The sequence below is a fragment of the Perca flavescens genome, chromosome 3 (genome assembly GCF_004354835.1).
Source record: "Perca flavescens isolate YP-PL-M2 chromosome 3, PFLA_1.0, whole genome shotgun sequence".
Classification (NCBI taxonomy): domain Eukaryota; kingdom Metazoa; phylum Chordata; class Actinopteri; order Perciformes; family Percidae; genus Perca; species Perca flavescens.
Genome location: NC_041333.1, coordinates 32,949,980 through 32,965,936, shown reverse-complemented (window position 1 = coordinate 32,965,936; position 15,957 = coordinate 32,949,980). Strand labels below are relative to the sequence as shown.

At 41.2% G+C, this 15,957-nt stretch overlaps 3 protein-coding genes across 3 annotated transcripts; all 3 read left to right on the top strand.

Moving 5' to 3' along the window:
• Positions 1-2,073: 2,073 nt before the first annotated feature.
• On the top strand, positions 2,074-2,826 carry LOC114550039 (claudin-4). Its single transcript, XM_028570485.1, has one exon. It carries the CDS (start codon positions 2,158-2,160, stop codon positions 2,824-2,826), a length of 669 nt encoding a protein of 222 aa, XP_028426286.1. The 5' UTR covers positions 2,074-2,157.
• A 5,416-nt stretch (positions 2,827-8,242) lies between these two features.
• On the top strand, positions 8,243-9,090 carry LOC114550053 (claudin-3-like). Its single transcript, XM_028570509.1, has one exon. The coding sequence runs from the start codon at positions 8,308-8,310 to the stop codon at positions 8,962-8,964; it is 657 nt and encodes a 218-aa protein (XP_028426310.1). The 5' UTR covers positions 8,243-8,307; the 3' UTR covers positions 8,965-9,090.
• A 4,466-nt stretch (positions 9,091-13,556) lies between these two features.
• Positions 13,557-14,869, top strand: LOC114550061 (claudin-3). The gene has a single exon (XM_028570522.1). The coding sequence runs from the start codon at positions 13,718-13,720 to the stop codon at positions 14,363-14,365; it is 648 nt and encodes a 215-aa protein (XP_028426323.1). The 5' UTR covers positions 13,557-13,717; the 3' UTR covers positions 14,366-14,869.
• The last annotated feature ends 1,088 nt before the right edge of the window (positions 14,870-15,957 follow it).

The following is a 15,957-nucleotide window of genomic DNA, read 5'->3' as shown; positions in this document are numbered from 1 at the left end:
GTAATTTGTAATGTATTCTGTTACATTACTCAATCTGAGTAACGTATTCTGAATACTTTGATTACTTCCACATTGAATAGTATTTTATAAGTGTAGGAATGCGGCCATCACATACAGCTTACTAAACAGGTCTACTCTGGTGTGTTCTTCTGTTCCAACTGGCTGAATGTGTACCTGAACAAGCAGATTGTTGTATTTGTAGTCCGGAACTGCATCCTACAAAAATCTAACCGCTGTCTAAGCTACCACGAGCTAATTTTAGCTAACGTTAGCTAGCATGTCAAACGGGGCTAGTCGGTCTTTCAACGGCTCTGGGGCTAGTAAATTATCACGTAGGAGAATGTAAAGTCACACGTCAACTATAAAATAGCAAGGTGACCAGTAAAACTACAGCAGACGACTACCCTTGACTAATTAAAAAAAATAATAATAGTAATTTGGACGCTGAAAGGATGTTTGTTGCTGGCAAGCAGAGGTTGCACCGCACAGTTATAGTTTGTTCTCCCTTATCTTTCTTTAATGTGACATGCTGTTTGAATTTCCAAGATAGAAACTCATTCCTGCCCTGGCTCTGTTGTGCCGATTCTGACTCCATTGTGACTGATCACGCAAATAGCTCATTTTTTCATTTTCATATTGGGGCTTCTGGTAAATGCATTGAGTTGCCTTAAAGGGATACGCCACCGTTTGTTGAAATAGGGCTCATCACGGTCTCCCCTAGCTGTAGATAGGTGGGCCAACGCATTTTTTGTGCATGCATCCAGTGCAACACCGGCAGCGCCGCCGCTAGTTAGATTAGCGTAGTGAATGGAATCCTATGTTGCCGGTTAGCATGTTGTGAGTAAAAGTGAGCCAACAAAAGACAAAAAAACAACCTAATTACTTGCACTGAGACAAAAAATGTATTGGCCCACCTATCTACAGCCAGGGTAGACCGTGATAAGCCCTATTTCAACAAACGGTGGCATATTCCTTTAATTTATTCAGAGAGTGAATAAACTCGTGAAACAGAGAAGCATCATCATGTAATCCATTGATTTCAACAATGTAACTGTATTCTTAATACCAACTTTTTAAATTGTAACTGAATACAGTTACTCATAATTTGTATTCTGAATACGTAACAACGGTACATGTATTCCGTTACTCCCCAACACTGTTTTTACAGTTTTTGCTAAATTGACATTTTCAGAAAGTAATGCTTTGGCCTAAAACTAAATGTGTTCTCTGTCCTTTGAGGTACCCAAAAAATGATCATATACAAAAGGTGGTAGATACTGAAGGGATTAGTTACACAGACAACCTACCATTAAGTCCCAGGTATGCATTTATGGTTTAATGTTTGCAATAGTATCTCTAATGGAGATTCAAAATATTAGTATCTGCTGCTCTGTTAGGTCATAGACTACCAGGCTGATATTCTCAGTGCATTTTGTTTATTTAAATATTTAACCATATATATATAAGACACCTTCAACATCCCCACTGACAATCAGACTGGTTAACTCAGACTGTTTTTTTTTTCTCCCAGGAGGGATTATGTAGCTGAGCAGCAAGAAACAAGGCCCGTCATTGTTGCTCTTTTTTCTTGCACAGAGCTCTCATTCAGATGGTGATGCAGCTATTTTCTTCAAGGTTGTCACATTCCGCTGGTACAAGAATCTTTATATTATAGTAAAATCAGAAGTGAATAAATAGTTACTGTAAGCATTTTTTCAGTAAATGTGGTGTAAGACAACACTTTCCTCCAGAAGTCATAATGTACGTATTTATTTTGTTAACTGGTGTCAAGACTCGACAGGTGCTTATGTTTTTAAAATGTATTTCATAAAGAATACTGATGTTTTTCCCCATTCAACACCAATTATAGTTGAAAAATACGAGTGTATTCCAATTTGCGAGTGCAGTTTGAAGGTAAACATGATGCCACCTTAAGCTGACTCCACCTTCACCGTCGTCTAAGCTGCATAAAGAAGGTATAATCAGTTTCTCCCTCTCTCTTTCTCTCTCACTAAAAGTCTTCTGCAGGACGTTGAGCCAACAGGATCCGATATCGCCTTCATCTCAGGAGGGTTGAGCCTGCGGACACAGAAGGCCCTTCTATCCCACAGCGCTCTGGAAGAGAGTCTTGTTCAACTCCTTCATCCCCAGCTAACTATGTACTCTGCAGGCTTGGAGATCCTTGGGATGACCCTGGCCGTGGCCGGCTGGCTGGGGGTGATGGTGGCCTGCGGCTTGCCCATGTGGCGGGTGGCCGCGTTCATCGGTCAGAACATTGTCATCTCCCAGGTGATCTGGGAAGGCTTGTGGATGAACTGTTCAGTGCAGAGCACGGGTCAGATGCACTGCAAGGTGCACGACTCCATGCTGGGGCTGCCGGTGGACTTGCAAGCAGCTCGTGCCTTGGTCATCGTCTCCATGGTGCTGTGCATTGTGGGCATCGGTCTGTCAGTGGCTGGTGCCAAGTGCACCAACTGCAGCCGGGATGTGAGCAGTAAACCAAGGCTCGTGGTGGCTGCTGGGGTAACCTTCGTGGTGGCTGGACTGCTGCTGCTGGTGGCTGTGTCCTGGACAGCGCACGCCATCGTTCTGGGCTTCTACGACCCGCTGCTGGAGGAAACGGGGAAGAGGGAGTTTGGTAATGCTCTGTACTTTGGCTGGGCTTCTTCCTGCCTCCTCATCCTAGGGGGAGCCCTGCTCTGTTGCTCCTGCCCACCCATAGCAGCTGCAGCACCGAGTGGTGGTGGCTCCGTGCCCCATCGGGTGGACTACTCGGCTGTCAAGATTATGTCTGTCAACGGATACCCCAGACGAGACTATGTATGAACATTGTGACATGTGGGCGCGGCTGATGATACCATGACTAGTGCTAGCAAATGTGTGCACAGCAGATGGAGGATTGGTGGCATGGATGTTAATGCAGCATCATGGGCTTGGGCTTTAAGTATGAATCACTGATGCATGTTTCATAATCTGTTTTGTTATGACTATTTTTCTGTAGTGGTGGGCATCTTATATTGCTTTTAAGATTATATTTCAAATATTTATACATTTTACTTGTAGTTTTTTTTTTCTAAGAAACATTAAGATGACGTCTGATTTTAAAAACAATGTTTTTGCGGATTATTATTATTTACTAATTTTTCAATCCTTCATAGCAGAGATTACAGTTTAGAGTAGGGGTTGGGGGGGAATTGATACAGTGTAGTGAATGTGACATACATTATTCACCTTTGTTGTTAAACGTAATATGTTATACATGTGATTTACTGTCCTTATAATATATAATATTATATAATATTCAGGGATCGCGGTCCCTTTAAATGTTCTGAATGCGTGATGACGTGGGACCCATGGGGGTTGGTTTTGCTGCAGCACCATTTTCTAGTGAAGTGTATTTCCTATAAAAAAATAAACGACACGAATTTGTCTGCAGAGAAGTTGTCTCTTGCAATTTTCTGCAATTTCCACAACAGCATAGTATAGCGATATTTTCCGTGGCAATCCTGTATCGATACACAGACAGCAAGTATCGATCTATTATATATGTGTCAGTTTGTCTGATTGACGGCCCCATTTTGCAGCAATAAAATGGAAGTGAGATGACGAAACAGAGAAATTTATCTTTTTAGATAAAACAAATGTTGACAAAGCTTGCTTTTGGGGACATAATTTGAAATTGGAAAAAATTTGAAGTTGAAATCTTTTTTATAAATTGTTTAAAATTGCAATAATACGGTATCGTGACATAAGTATTGTGATGATATTGTATCGTGAGGCCTCTGGTGATTCCCACTTCTAGTTTAGAGTCAGAAAATTGATGCTTACATTTCTCCAGTATGTATAGTGTTCTTTTCTGTATATTGTCCTCTAAACCAATATGTTTATTTGCATGTGGAAAATAAAAAATGTGATTACAAAACAAAATGCACGCTTAAATGAAGTGTAACATAACTATGCCTGCATGAGTTCTTTGGTATGCAGAAACGGGGGCAGATGGCTGCTGTAGAGTTCAGCAGAGTCTGACCAATAAGAGCATGTCAAAGTGCACGCCAAAATGAGGTATTTAATTTCAATGTAAATGGAGAAAAGAAACAATGGGTGGCTTGTTTCAGAGGATCACCTTATGCTTTTCTTCCATTGTAGTCTGTCCTCATTATGTGAGAGTGAAACTGAGTCAGAGATAAAAGTCCCCTTCTGCCAGGGGATGTAACCTGCACTGTAACCGAGTCCAAACTTAGCCACAAAGACCTTATTGATCAGATGGTTTGCAACTGTTTACTCCCCTGGTGGGATTCACTGTAATAAAAAGTGTATCTTATTGCTCAAAGAGTAGTTTGCAATCTCTAAAAATCTAAATGACAAAACAAAAGCAGGTAGTGTAGCAAAAATAACGCCTCTTTGGATTTGTTGTAGAACTGTACAACAAATCTTTAACTTTAATTGTACAACATTTCTACATTTCAATCTGCATGTCAATCTGTCTACCAGTGAAACCAACAGGTGAAAGCCTCCGTTTGAGACTTCTCAAAATCTTAATTTCCAACCCTTTAAAACATATAATTACTACAATATATCGACGACTTATATTATGCGATATACAAACTCGCATGGAAATTCAGTACTCCTGATTTACAAGCAATACACAAGCAATTAAAGTATAAGAAACAAAAGGTACAGGTTGAAAACCTGTCTTGCTTTCTTAACCTGCTTTGGCCTAAGGAGTGATGTTAATGATCTCCTGAAAACTTCTTGAATTGAATAACCACAGACCCTACTGGCAGGATTGTGCGACTGTGTGACACTTATTGGTAGTGTTTTGATCCTTACAGGCCCATTTCCTGGTAAAACTACTGGAGGTCAGAGTGTGTGTGAGGAGTGTTGTTTTCTGTGGCACGTGCAAAAGTTAAATTGAGGTTGAAACTCCTGATGCACTACAACCTTCAGAGCAAGAACACTGATAAGACCCTTGAGCACACGCACAAAGACAATTGCTTCCAACACACTGGCCCACTCTCTCTCTGTAGTAGGGTTGGGTACCTTTCACATCTGAACCAATACCGGTATTGTATGTATGTATGTATGTATGTATGTATGTATATTTTTTTTTATATAATTCCAAACCTATTTAATTAGAACATTTAAACAAAAAATAAATAAAACCCCTCCCTCTCTCCTCCCAAACTCGTCCCTACAACCTATTAAACTGAATAATTATAAATTTCTTACTCACTGTAACTTTTATTGTTGTATTTGTATATTATATTTTAGCTCGTTTTATTTTAATCATGGCCATTTTTAATTGCTCTTTAATGATTCATGTAAAGCACTTTGAATTGCCTTGTTGCTGAAAGGTGCTGTAGAAATAAGTTGCCTAGCCTTACAACCTCAGCCTGTCAGTCAGTCACCAGGGCACCGAAACCACATTGTGCCTGCTCGTGTCATAGGAAGTGTAATGTCAACAGCACCGCGACCGCTTTCGGCTCGCCATTAATATCATATCGCTGTGAAAGGTGTCTGCGGGAAGTTTTGAAAAGCTGTAACCACACTTGAAACCACTTTATCGGCATCACCGTGACTCTCTGCGACTTCAACAAAAACTGCAGAGCTGACAATGCTCCGTCCGCACCTCTGCACGTGCGTGTGTGTGTCGGACCTCTGCTCTCTGTCAACATGCAGAGAGGACAGATAAGCTTGCGCTTACTCTCAGGTACTGAAACTTGGCACCGTTTGATTTTACGTGAACCAATACTCTGTAGTACTGACGTGATTCGGTCGGTACCGGTAAAAGTACGGGGTTCGGTACCCAACCCTACTTTGTAGTGCTGGTCCTTGCAATTATCTCTAGAAACACGTCTATGTCCTGAGAGAATTACATGTGCTATTCATAAATGATATTCCTGTGTGCCTTCCACATGCAGATACTGTATGTTTAAAGGGGGTTTCTCTTGTTTGCATTGCAGTTCCCACAGGTGGTCTCCGTTATTAACTTCCCATGGTAACCTAGGCAGCATCACATAGTAGCACACACTCCAACATTGTTACCTAATATTTCATTCTCGTGGGGTTTCTCATTGAAACAAAGAAGTGCTAATCTGATATCTTGAGATCTTTTTTGTGTCGAGAGAAAACGGGCAGGCTACATTGCACGCGTAACATATGTGAAGCAGATGTTCCAACACTACACTTCCACTATAATCAATGAAACTGGTTACACCGGGCATGAGAGCAGCGCATAAGAGGTGCGTATGCTTCGCGGAGATCTGCTCGGCAAGTGTAAAGTAGGACATTTATTCTAATAGGTCTTCTATTTATATTTTTTATGTGAGGTGTGTGCAGCCATTTTACACAGAAATGGATCATAATCTGTCTATGTTGCTTTTAGATTGAACTATCAATAGACAGGAGACGACTTCATAACTCAATGAGCATATTGGCAGTTTGGTTTTGGGAGTTTCTGTTTTAATGTCTTGTTTCCCTCACTTGCATCATTGGATAACAGCTGACCGTAAATTGACCTTTCACAGTGCTGTGCTGGCTCCACAAACTGAAAAAACAATCCCAAAGCAAAAGCTCTCCGTCTCGCCTGCGACTCACACATTCTTAGGCCGTGTGTGTGCAGCAGGTGTATAAATAGTCCCTCCAAACTGATTTCTTTTTTTTTTAGATTGTTGCGGCCCAAAATGCCTGATTTTGTGGTAAAATATTGCGATTAAAGTTGCGATGTCTTTTGTATGTTTGTTGCAATGAAGTTGCAGGAGACTGTGAAAGTTGCAAAAAAAAGTTGATTTTTATTGTTGTTGTATAGTTCTTTAAAAATAAAAATGGAAACTTGTTTTGGGGAGAATAAAACTATCCCTGGCTGAGTTTTCCTAGTAACCTTACCCAAAAATCTCAGGATGCTGCAAATGTTGGTATAATATGAAAATGTCTGGTGATTTAAGACAAAATTATAATTCAGCTTCAGCAACTTTATAGTGATAAAACGTTGCAGCGTACACTGATGTTAAAATGTGTACAGGTTGGCAGGACTGTCTGAAATGTTGTGCACGGTCTTTCGCTGTACGTTTTGATGGTAAATGTGAGATGTTCAACTCTCGTCTTCATATCGGAAACAAGCTCTCTCTCACTGCCGCTTTGTCAGTGGCTCTCAGAGTCACATTATACTGATGTAAAGTCTGGCACGTGGGACTGCTGGGATTGGTTGAAGTCGCGGGAAACTCGCGGGTTATTGGTCAAATTTGCAGAAAAGTTGCGGCGATTGGTCAAAATTGCGAGTTGCACCAAAGTCACGGTGATTGGTTGAAATTCGCATCAATTGGCGCGATCGCGAAATCCTGGAGGGACTGGTTAAAAGATACATTTACATTCTGCGAATGGTCCGCATACGTTCTGCGTTCAATGTAGCCAAAGTGTTACTCACTAAAAAAGGCATCGTTACTGGAAACATTCTGGGTGTCATCTCTAACAAAATGTTTGCAACAACTTTTGTATAACTCCTCTAATCTCAGTTTATTGGATCTCTAGGTGGCAAAATTGCTGATAACATACACTTGAAATCTCTCTCACACACCCTGTTTAAAAAAACGTTAAATATGCTGTTAAATGATGATGGTTACGGTAAATAGAAACGTGCAGGCCTTCCATGGAACTAGAGATGATGGTTTTATCAAATTCATTGGAAGGATATACAGGCTCCTCACAGTTCCAAAAACACCCTCCCGAAAATCAGAGCACTCCCACTGGTTTCCAAGGAACTATCCCAACCCATTTAATCTTTTTTTCCACCTCCACAATGCTTCTCCAGTCATCTTCATCTGATTCAATCATTTTATACAAAAGAGGTATAATTAAATTTGACAGGAAGGATTCAATTCAGAATTATAAACAACTGACTCATGAGTACAATGACAAATCTGCAGGAGTTGATATTGTGCCTTCCACTTTCAATCAATCATCCACCGTTCTGTTATCCTTTAACTACTACTCCAGACATGAGATACAGGCCTTCTGTTTACTCTCCCCATACCCAAATAAGTTGGAGAGTTACCAGGGCAAAGGAAGTTGAATGATAAAGCTGAGGCCATGCCAAGGCTGGGTTTTTGTACATTTAAACAAAGTGGGACAAAAGATGATTTGCACTCTGCTCAGGTCAATCCCCAAGTGACTCCACCTTCTGCGGTAAAAAACTCTGATGCTTATAAGCGCAATCAGCACTATAAACTCAAATCACTCACTCAATCCACCTCTGACTACCGAGATAGAGAAGACCTCTGTGCACTTTGACTCAGAGTTGTGAGTTCAGATATGCCCTCAGCGGGACTGGAGATACTTGGATTGGTTCTGGCTGTCCTGGGATGGATCTCAGCCATTGTATCCTCCATCTTGCCCATGTGGAGAGTATCAGCTTTCCTTGGGGCGAACATCATTACAGCGCAAACTACCTGGGAAGGCATCTGGATGAACTGCATGTTCCAGAGCACAGGTATTATGCAGTGTAAAACCTACAACTCCGTGTTGGATCTCAGCCCAGATCTTCAGGCCGCCCGTGCCCTCACTATCATCTCCATCTTGGTGGCTATCGTAGGAGTTATGGTGGCCATAATGGGTGCAAAATTCACCACCTGTGTGGATGAAGAGTCGGCCAAAGCTCGGGTTATGATGGCCGCCGGGGTGATCTTCATCGTGGCTTCTCTGGCTCAGCTTATCCCTGTGTCGTGGTCTGCCAATACTATCATCAGGGAGTTCAACAATCAATTTACACCTAAGGAACAGAAGAAGGAGTTAGGTGCTGCTCTGTACCTGGGCTGGGCCTCAGCTGCATTTCTGCTCATTGGAGGGGGCATCCTTTGCTCCAGTTGCCCCCCAAAACCTAAGAAAAGTTACAGGCCTCCATCAAACATGATGCATTCCCAAACTAGGTCGCTGGCCCCAAGTGGTCACAACAGGAGAGACTATGTCTGAGCATGCACCTGCTCTTTTCTCACACCTTTGCTATCATGGAAAAGACTGCACTGGAGAGGACAGTCCTTTTTATAACCTATATACATCCGTCTTCATGTTGAAAAGGAGGAAACTTTTTACGATTGTAATGCCACCATATAATGTATGCCCTATAGAACAGAGCCTACGTCAAACTTTTTTTTCTTTGTTAAATGTTTTGTGTGTAACTTTGAGGCTAACAACTATGTTAGTGCCCTGTGTTGTATACTTTATGAAAGTAATTGCATAATTTGTGATTCAAATTTAGAGAATAGGTGACTCTGCATTCATACTATATTGACTGTAAGTTTTATAAAAAAACTTTACTTTTGATTAAGAAGTTCAACAAAGCCTGTCATGAAGTCACATAATGCATAGTTTTGTCATTTATACATTTTGTAAATCACTTTATCTGAAATGTGTTGATGTCTGACATGTTACTTTTTTATTTAAAGGCCTTGTTTGTTTTTTTTGGTTTTCTTGATCATTTAAACTTCTGAAGTACTGTTTCAGATTGTCTTTCATTATTAAGGCTTAAACATTTGATCATTAAAGTTTGAGGAAAAATCATATAAAATACACCTATCAATGACTTTTCAGGTCTGTTTTTTGTGTATTTATGCCCTGAATTCTAATGTAGGCTGAGAATCACTTGTGTATTACACATTATAGCCTACATGTGACTAGGGTTGGGTACCGTTTGGAATTTTACGATTACGATGCCGAACCGGTACTTTTAAAACGATCCTGATTCCTAACTGATTCCTAAACCGATTCTTGAAAAACTGAAAAATGACATCAAGAAAGGCTCTTTCATGGAGTTTTTTTTAAATTGCAAAGTACTTAAATATATAATAAGTAAACCTAAGTCACCTAACACATAACTACAATAATTTGACAAATAACAGTTACACTATTAACAAGTAACACCAAAATAAATGTTGTTGAGTTGGTATGCCTACCAGCTTCACACTTTAGCAGTTCTTTTGCAGAAAAATGACCATATTTGCCTTCTCTGGCAAGATAGGACACCTCTCCTGACTTATGGCATGTCCTGCACAGGAGAAAACACTCTCAGATTGTGTCCAAGAGGCCTGTACACATAGGTAGGAGTCTGAAAGGGCAGACTCCCCCACCACCAGGCTACAGGGGTCTTGTCCTAGGGTGAGCAGATTTCCCGGAGCTAAAACCGGGACACTTTGCGCGTGACCGTAGTGCTTGTGCACGCACACACTTTTTAACATGAACATGTGCCAGCCCAGGTCAGACATGAACACAGACAGTAACTTCATTATTTTTATTGTAGGCACCTCATCTAATAAGTGTTTTTTTTCCCGTTAAAATTAACAAAATTGCAGCAACAGCCTTTTTCAGTTAATTTTGAGATTTATGTTGAGATTTTTTCTAAAAAAATATTTTTTTAAGTGTTATTTATTCCAAAACAACTAAAATTATTTATTGAAAATTGGAGCATTAAACACTTCATTTCCTGCATTCTGGTGAATTTGTATGCACCTATTTCTACCTTTTTCTGAATCAATGTATGCTGCAAATATCTTTATGTGAAGAGAAACATAGATTACAATCCAAACATAAAAACATAATGGAATATATTGAAGTAAGGCTCTCAGGCATTCTGTATTGCTTTCAACTATTTATTCTCCTGTAGATCGACTTTTCTAATTATATATGAGTCATCACACATTTAACCTAGCATCATTTACTCCTCCATCCTGTTTGGTGTCTTTTGTTGTTAATGTATTAATAAACCCCTGGACTGTAATATTTCAGATGTGTTTGAGCAATGTCGAAAACTTTGTGCACATTCAAAGTATATCTGTGATCTGTGATTTGGAGGAGTTGTGATATTTTGAGAAAAATAAAGTTGTAATAGGCTATTACAAGAATAAAGTCACTATATTTCAGAATGAGACAAAGAGTTTAGCTAGAGAAGTGGCTGTACGCTGCTCTACATCGGAGGTGGAAACCCAAAACTACTGCAGAAATACACGGAGCACAAACGCAACACATCTGCCGCAGCATGTCTACAGCAGAGCGCATCCATAAACCTGAAGCTGCGCTGCATTTTACAGAGAGTGGACACTAAGCGACGCACAGGTCTCCTTCAGAGCTCCGTGTGTTTGAGTCTGAACCGTAGACTGGAAACGTCACGTCACAGCAACTTCAAACTAAATCATTAGTATTGCGCTCTTAAACTTTGTGTTGATGGCATCAATGTATTAGACTGATTTGGCTACGATTCCTCCGAAAACTTCACCTTTCACAGCTTTCGTCACGTAGAGACGGTTGCTAGGTGATAGCAACAAATAAAGCATGGTCGGACCCTGCGCGTAGCTGGCTGTTGTATTCGCCTCAGAAGAATAAACTGGACAAAGTTACATTCGGGGCTACACTCAAAACATTCGGGGCTGAAGCCCAGGCAAAATCGGCTCACGCCGCTCCTGGTGTAAACCGGGACATTTTAGCGTCCCGACAGGCTTTTGTCGGGACTCGGGACATTCATTTCAAAATCGGGACTGACTCGGTCAAACCGGGACTGACCTGGTCAAACCGGGACGTCTGGTCACCCTATCTTGGCCTGAACGATAGACTAGCAGAGCAAGTGTAATATGTTTACTAGCGATCACGTGCAGTGAATGGTTAATATGCTTTTGCGTCTGTTTTGGTGAGCCCAAAGGGAAAATATGGCATTTTAAAAGTAGCCTACATTTACGGTAGCTAGCTAACGGTAGACTACAGAGAAAGTGTGATATGTTTACGTCTGTTTCGGAACGTGTACAAAAAGCCGTCTATCAGCACAGCAGTGATTGTAGTGTGTGTGAGTGCATGTCGCTGTCGGAGAATAGCGCAGACAGGTGCTTCACAGCGCGAGCAGGCCACGTGCGCCACTCGGAAGAAAAAGGAGAAATAAAAATAAAAAATAAAAAAGAGTTTGCCGCTGTCCGGAGCGACAGAGGGAAAATATTTCATTGGAACCGAAATTTGCGTTCTAATCCAGTCCAAATACTACCGTTTGCGCAGGAACCGGTTCCATAGTTCAGTACCCAACCCTACATGTGACGGTAGTATACTGTAGATTTCAAAAGGCCTTCAGGTAGGTAGGTTGGTCAGTCATAACAAAACTGACACCCATTGGGAAATTGAAACAACACGTTAAAAAAATAGATTCAATAAAAAGTTTGATCTCCAAATCAACAGGTGCAAAGAAACTTTCTGATTCTATGCACCCTGCATACCCAGCCATTAGGCTGATAACTGGGAGTCTACCACAGCACCTATCCACCTGGCTGTCTCCCACATGTCTGTTGGCTCTATGATAACAAGAACCGCTACTTTGTCAGCTTCCCTACACTCAACTATCTGAACTGCCTTCCCAAACAATGGACCTGTTTGATGTCAGGGGGGGGGAGGGCTGTCAACACTGGGTTCTCTAGGGAGACAGTCCCAGCCCAGAAGAATTTCAAGGGCATTCTGCAGACAGAGTCATAAAGGCCCATCATACATAATGTTGTCAGGTGAAAGCCTCATGAACTCACACTAAAGGGGATCCTTATAAACATGAAGGAGTCCGTAAAGATCAAGAAAGTTTCCCTATCCTTGGTCTTATGACACCTTTCCCAAACCTCTTTGTATCATTTCAAAAAATAAACTGCTGTCAATCGGAAAACAAGATGGGTTTGTTTTTTTTACATCCTAGAGCACAGACTTTTTTCACTAGTGATGATAAAAATCTTAGGAGGGTGTTGCCGTAGAAATAGAATTAAGGAGACAGGACATTCCCATTCAAATCAAGATACCAAGAAGGACATAACGGCGGCCATTTGTATGTGTACCATTGCCATTGCAAAGAGGTGTGACCGTTGTAGCTGGCTAACTCATTGTTTCTAATGGTCAACGCACAGTGCTGAGCGCCATTTTCTTTTGAACTACTCAAAGGACATGGCAAACAGTTCAATGTCCATTCCACTCTCATTCTATTTCTATGGGTGTTAATGATGAACGAAGGCCAGGCATTCGTTATCTATTAGCCATTTGTTTAAAGCATCAGACCTGCAGAGAGATACCTGGGCTAAACATGAGGAAGTGATCTACGAGTTATTTAGGGCTAAAACATAAGCTGTTCAGTGATTATTGAATGATCAGCTTTATGATAACCAATAAATATGTTATACACAGATTCTGAAAAGGTCAGATTCTATTTACAACCTGTTCCATCAACAGGATAAAGAAAAGTTTGTTTTACAACAAAGATACATCAGTCACCTTTTTTTTGCATAACATCCGTACTTAAAATTAAATGCATTTGTTATTTTCAATCATACAATAAGCCTTAATCCACCTTAGAACTGTTTATTTGGTTATAACAACACATGCGATACTTGCATGCCCTTTCAGCTGTAAAAAGGCCTCTTTGTGGCCAGGCCCATTGTGAAGCTGGCCATGTAAGCTGATAGCAGAGTGTCTCCTGGTCCTTCCTCCCCTTTTAGTGATGTCAGCTCCTTCACGGACTCCTCCCCTCCACCTGATCTGCCATATAAAGGATAGTGGCGAAGTTGAGGCAACAGATCATCACACACACTCATAGATGCGAGGCCTGGAATTTACTTAATTATTAGTTGGGTCTCAGGTTGACTCTTCCCCTTTGCAGATTTTTTTTCTGTGATCTCCTCTCAGGTGTGACACATTCAGCAGCAGAAGAGGAAGACGTTTCAGTATGTCTGTAGGGCTAGAGTTGATAGGCATCTCCCTGTGCATTTTGGGATGGATTATTGCCATTGTGGCGTGCGCTCTTCCTATGTGGAGGGTGACGGCCTTCATCGGCAGCAACATTGTGACGGCTCAGATCATCTGGGAGGGCCTGTGGATGACTTGTGTGGTCCAGAGCACGGGCCAGATGCAGTGTAAGGTCTATGACTCCATGCTCGCCCTCTCCCAAGACCTCCAAGCTGCCCGCGCCCTCACCATTATCTCCATCCTGTTAGCCATCCTAGCAGTGCTGATCGGCATCGCTGGGGCCAAGTGCACAAACTGCATTGACGACGAGGCATCCAAGGCCAAGGTGATGATCGTCTCTGGGGTCTTCTTCATTATTTCCGGGGTCATGCAGCTCATTCCTGTCTCTTGGGCGGCCAACACCATAATCAGGGACTTCTACAGCCCTATAATTACTGACGCTCAGCGGAGGGAGCTGGGGGCCTCGCTGTACATCGGCTGGGGAGCTGCTGGCCTCCTGGTTCTCGGTGGCGGAATGCTCTGCTGCTCCTGTCCGCCACGTGAGACCAGATACAACCATTCACGAATGGCTTACTCTGCCTCACGGTCCGCAGGTGGCCCAGGGTTGGAAAGGAAAGACTATGTATGAATGAAAGTCAAAGAGGAAAAGACATTATTGAATTTTAAACCCGCTGTCCACGCCAAACTGGTGTGCTGAGGAAAAGAGCTCAAGGAAACAAGGAGACTCCGTAATGAAGTTTTATGTTGCCTTTCATGTTAAATATCTCTGACTTAGGCTCTTTGTTTTTCAGAGACTAAAAAAGCACCCAAAGGACATTGCAGTGGAACTTTAATCATGTCTCAAAAGAAAAAGCAAAGAAAATTATGTTCTTAGCGCTGTTTTATAAGGTCAACACATTAAATGTTATCGTACAGTATACAATCATATACTTTTTATACAGTCCTGGCTTCTAAATGTTTACCACTGAATTTCTGTTTATAAAAACCGCCATGACTTCTTCATGTATCACCTTCATAATTAAGGCACTGCTGTGTAACAAGAATATATAACAAGAATTATCTTTGTAGCACATGTATCTAACAAGTGTTTTTTTGTTTTTTTTAATAAACATGCCTGTTTTTTTCCAACATACTGCATATCTGGTTTCATTTAAAAACATAAATTACCTTTTAACTTGCTTCTTAAAAACAATTCTTAAAAACAGCATATTCACTCCCACATGAGTCAGTAAACCGGTAACAAAAATGACGGAGTGCGTTCTATCCAGGTGGCTTCATGAGAGTACCCTGACATTCAATCCCGAGGGCTATGTTACCAGCAACTGGCAACTTAACCACACACGCTCTAAACAATTAGCCACAGGAGCAGTGAATGGGCAGAGGTGAGAAGTGTGAGCCCAGAGGAGTGGAGTCATTCCAGACAGGTTACATGATGCATTCGTTTTCATACCCTTCAGACTTCACTTATCATTGGATGTTTAGCTGAGCCTGCATACTTCTTTCCAACACCCTGCCACATACTTACACTATTTGTTCATAAAATTACACTATTCATTCGTGGGAGCTGCCCTGTATCACCACAAACTACTACTGTTGGCCACTGAACTGGATGTACTAATAAAATTAGAAGTGCCTTGCAAAAACATTCTTTAGCCTTTATACGTGCAGTTTCCCGGAGATATCTAACTTCCCTTTAATCTTCCACTGTCCTGTTTTTATACTGTCTCTGTTTTACGATGCAGCAAAGCAGGGCATATTTATTTAGACTGGCACATTTAAAACACCTATCAGCCAGAGTTCCCATGATAGTCAAGCCTTTCAGCAGTCTAGTTATAAAAACACATGGAGTCACACCTGACAAAGGAAGTCACCTGAAACATTAATGAGCATCTCATAGTAAATATGGGAGAGGTCCCTTGGAGCTATATCACATTCTCCAACTGTTGTCTCTTACTTTCATATCAATTTCACCTCTAACAAAAGGACAAGAAACTGCTTGACATCTGGTCATGATAACAGTAACTACAGATTAGAGCTCATTTCTAATTTGTATCCAAGAAGGAGGAGTTAACCCTTGTGTTCACTTTGGGTGAAATTGACCCGTTTTCAATTTTTGTTTTATATCAGAAAATATGCGACCTAGAAATAAGCGCTGAAAATGTGAAGAAAAATGCAACAATTTAAAACGTTGGAAAAAGCAAAAACAAACGTCAAAAACAT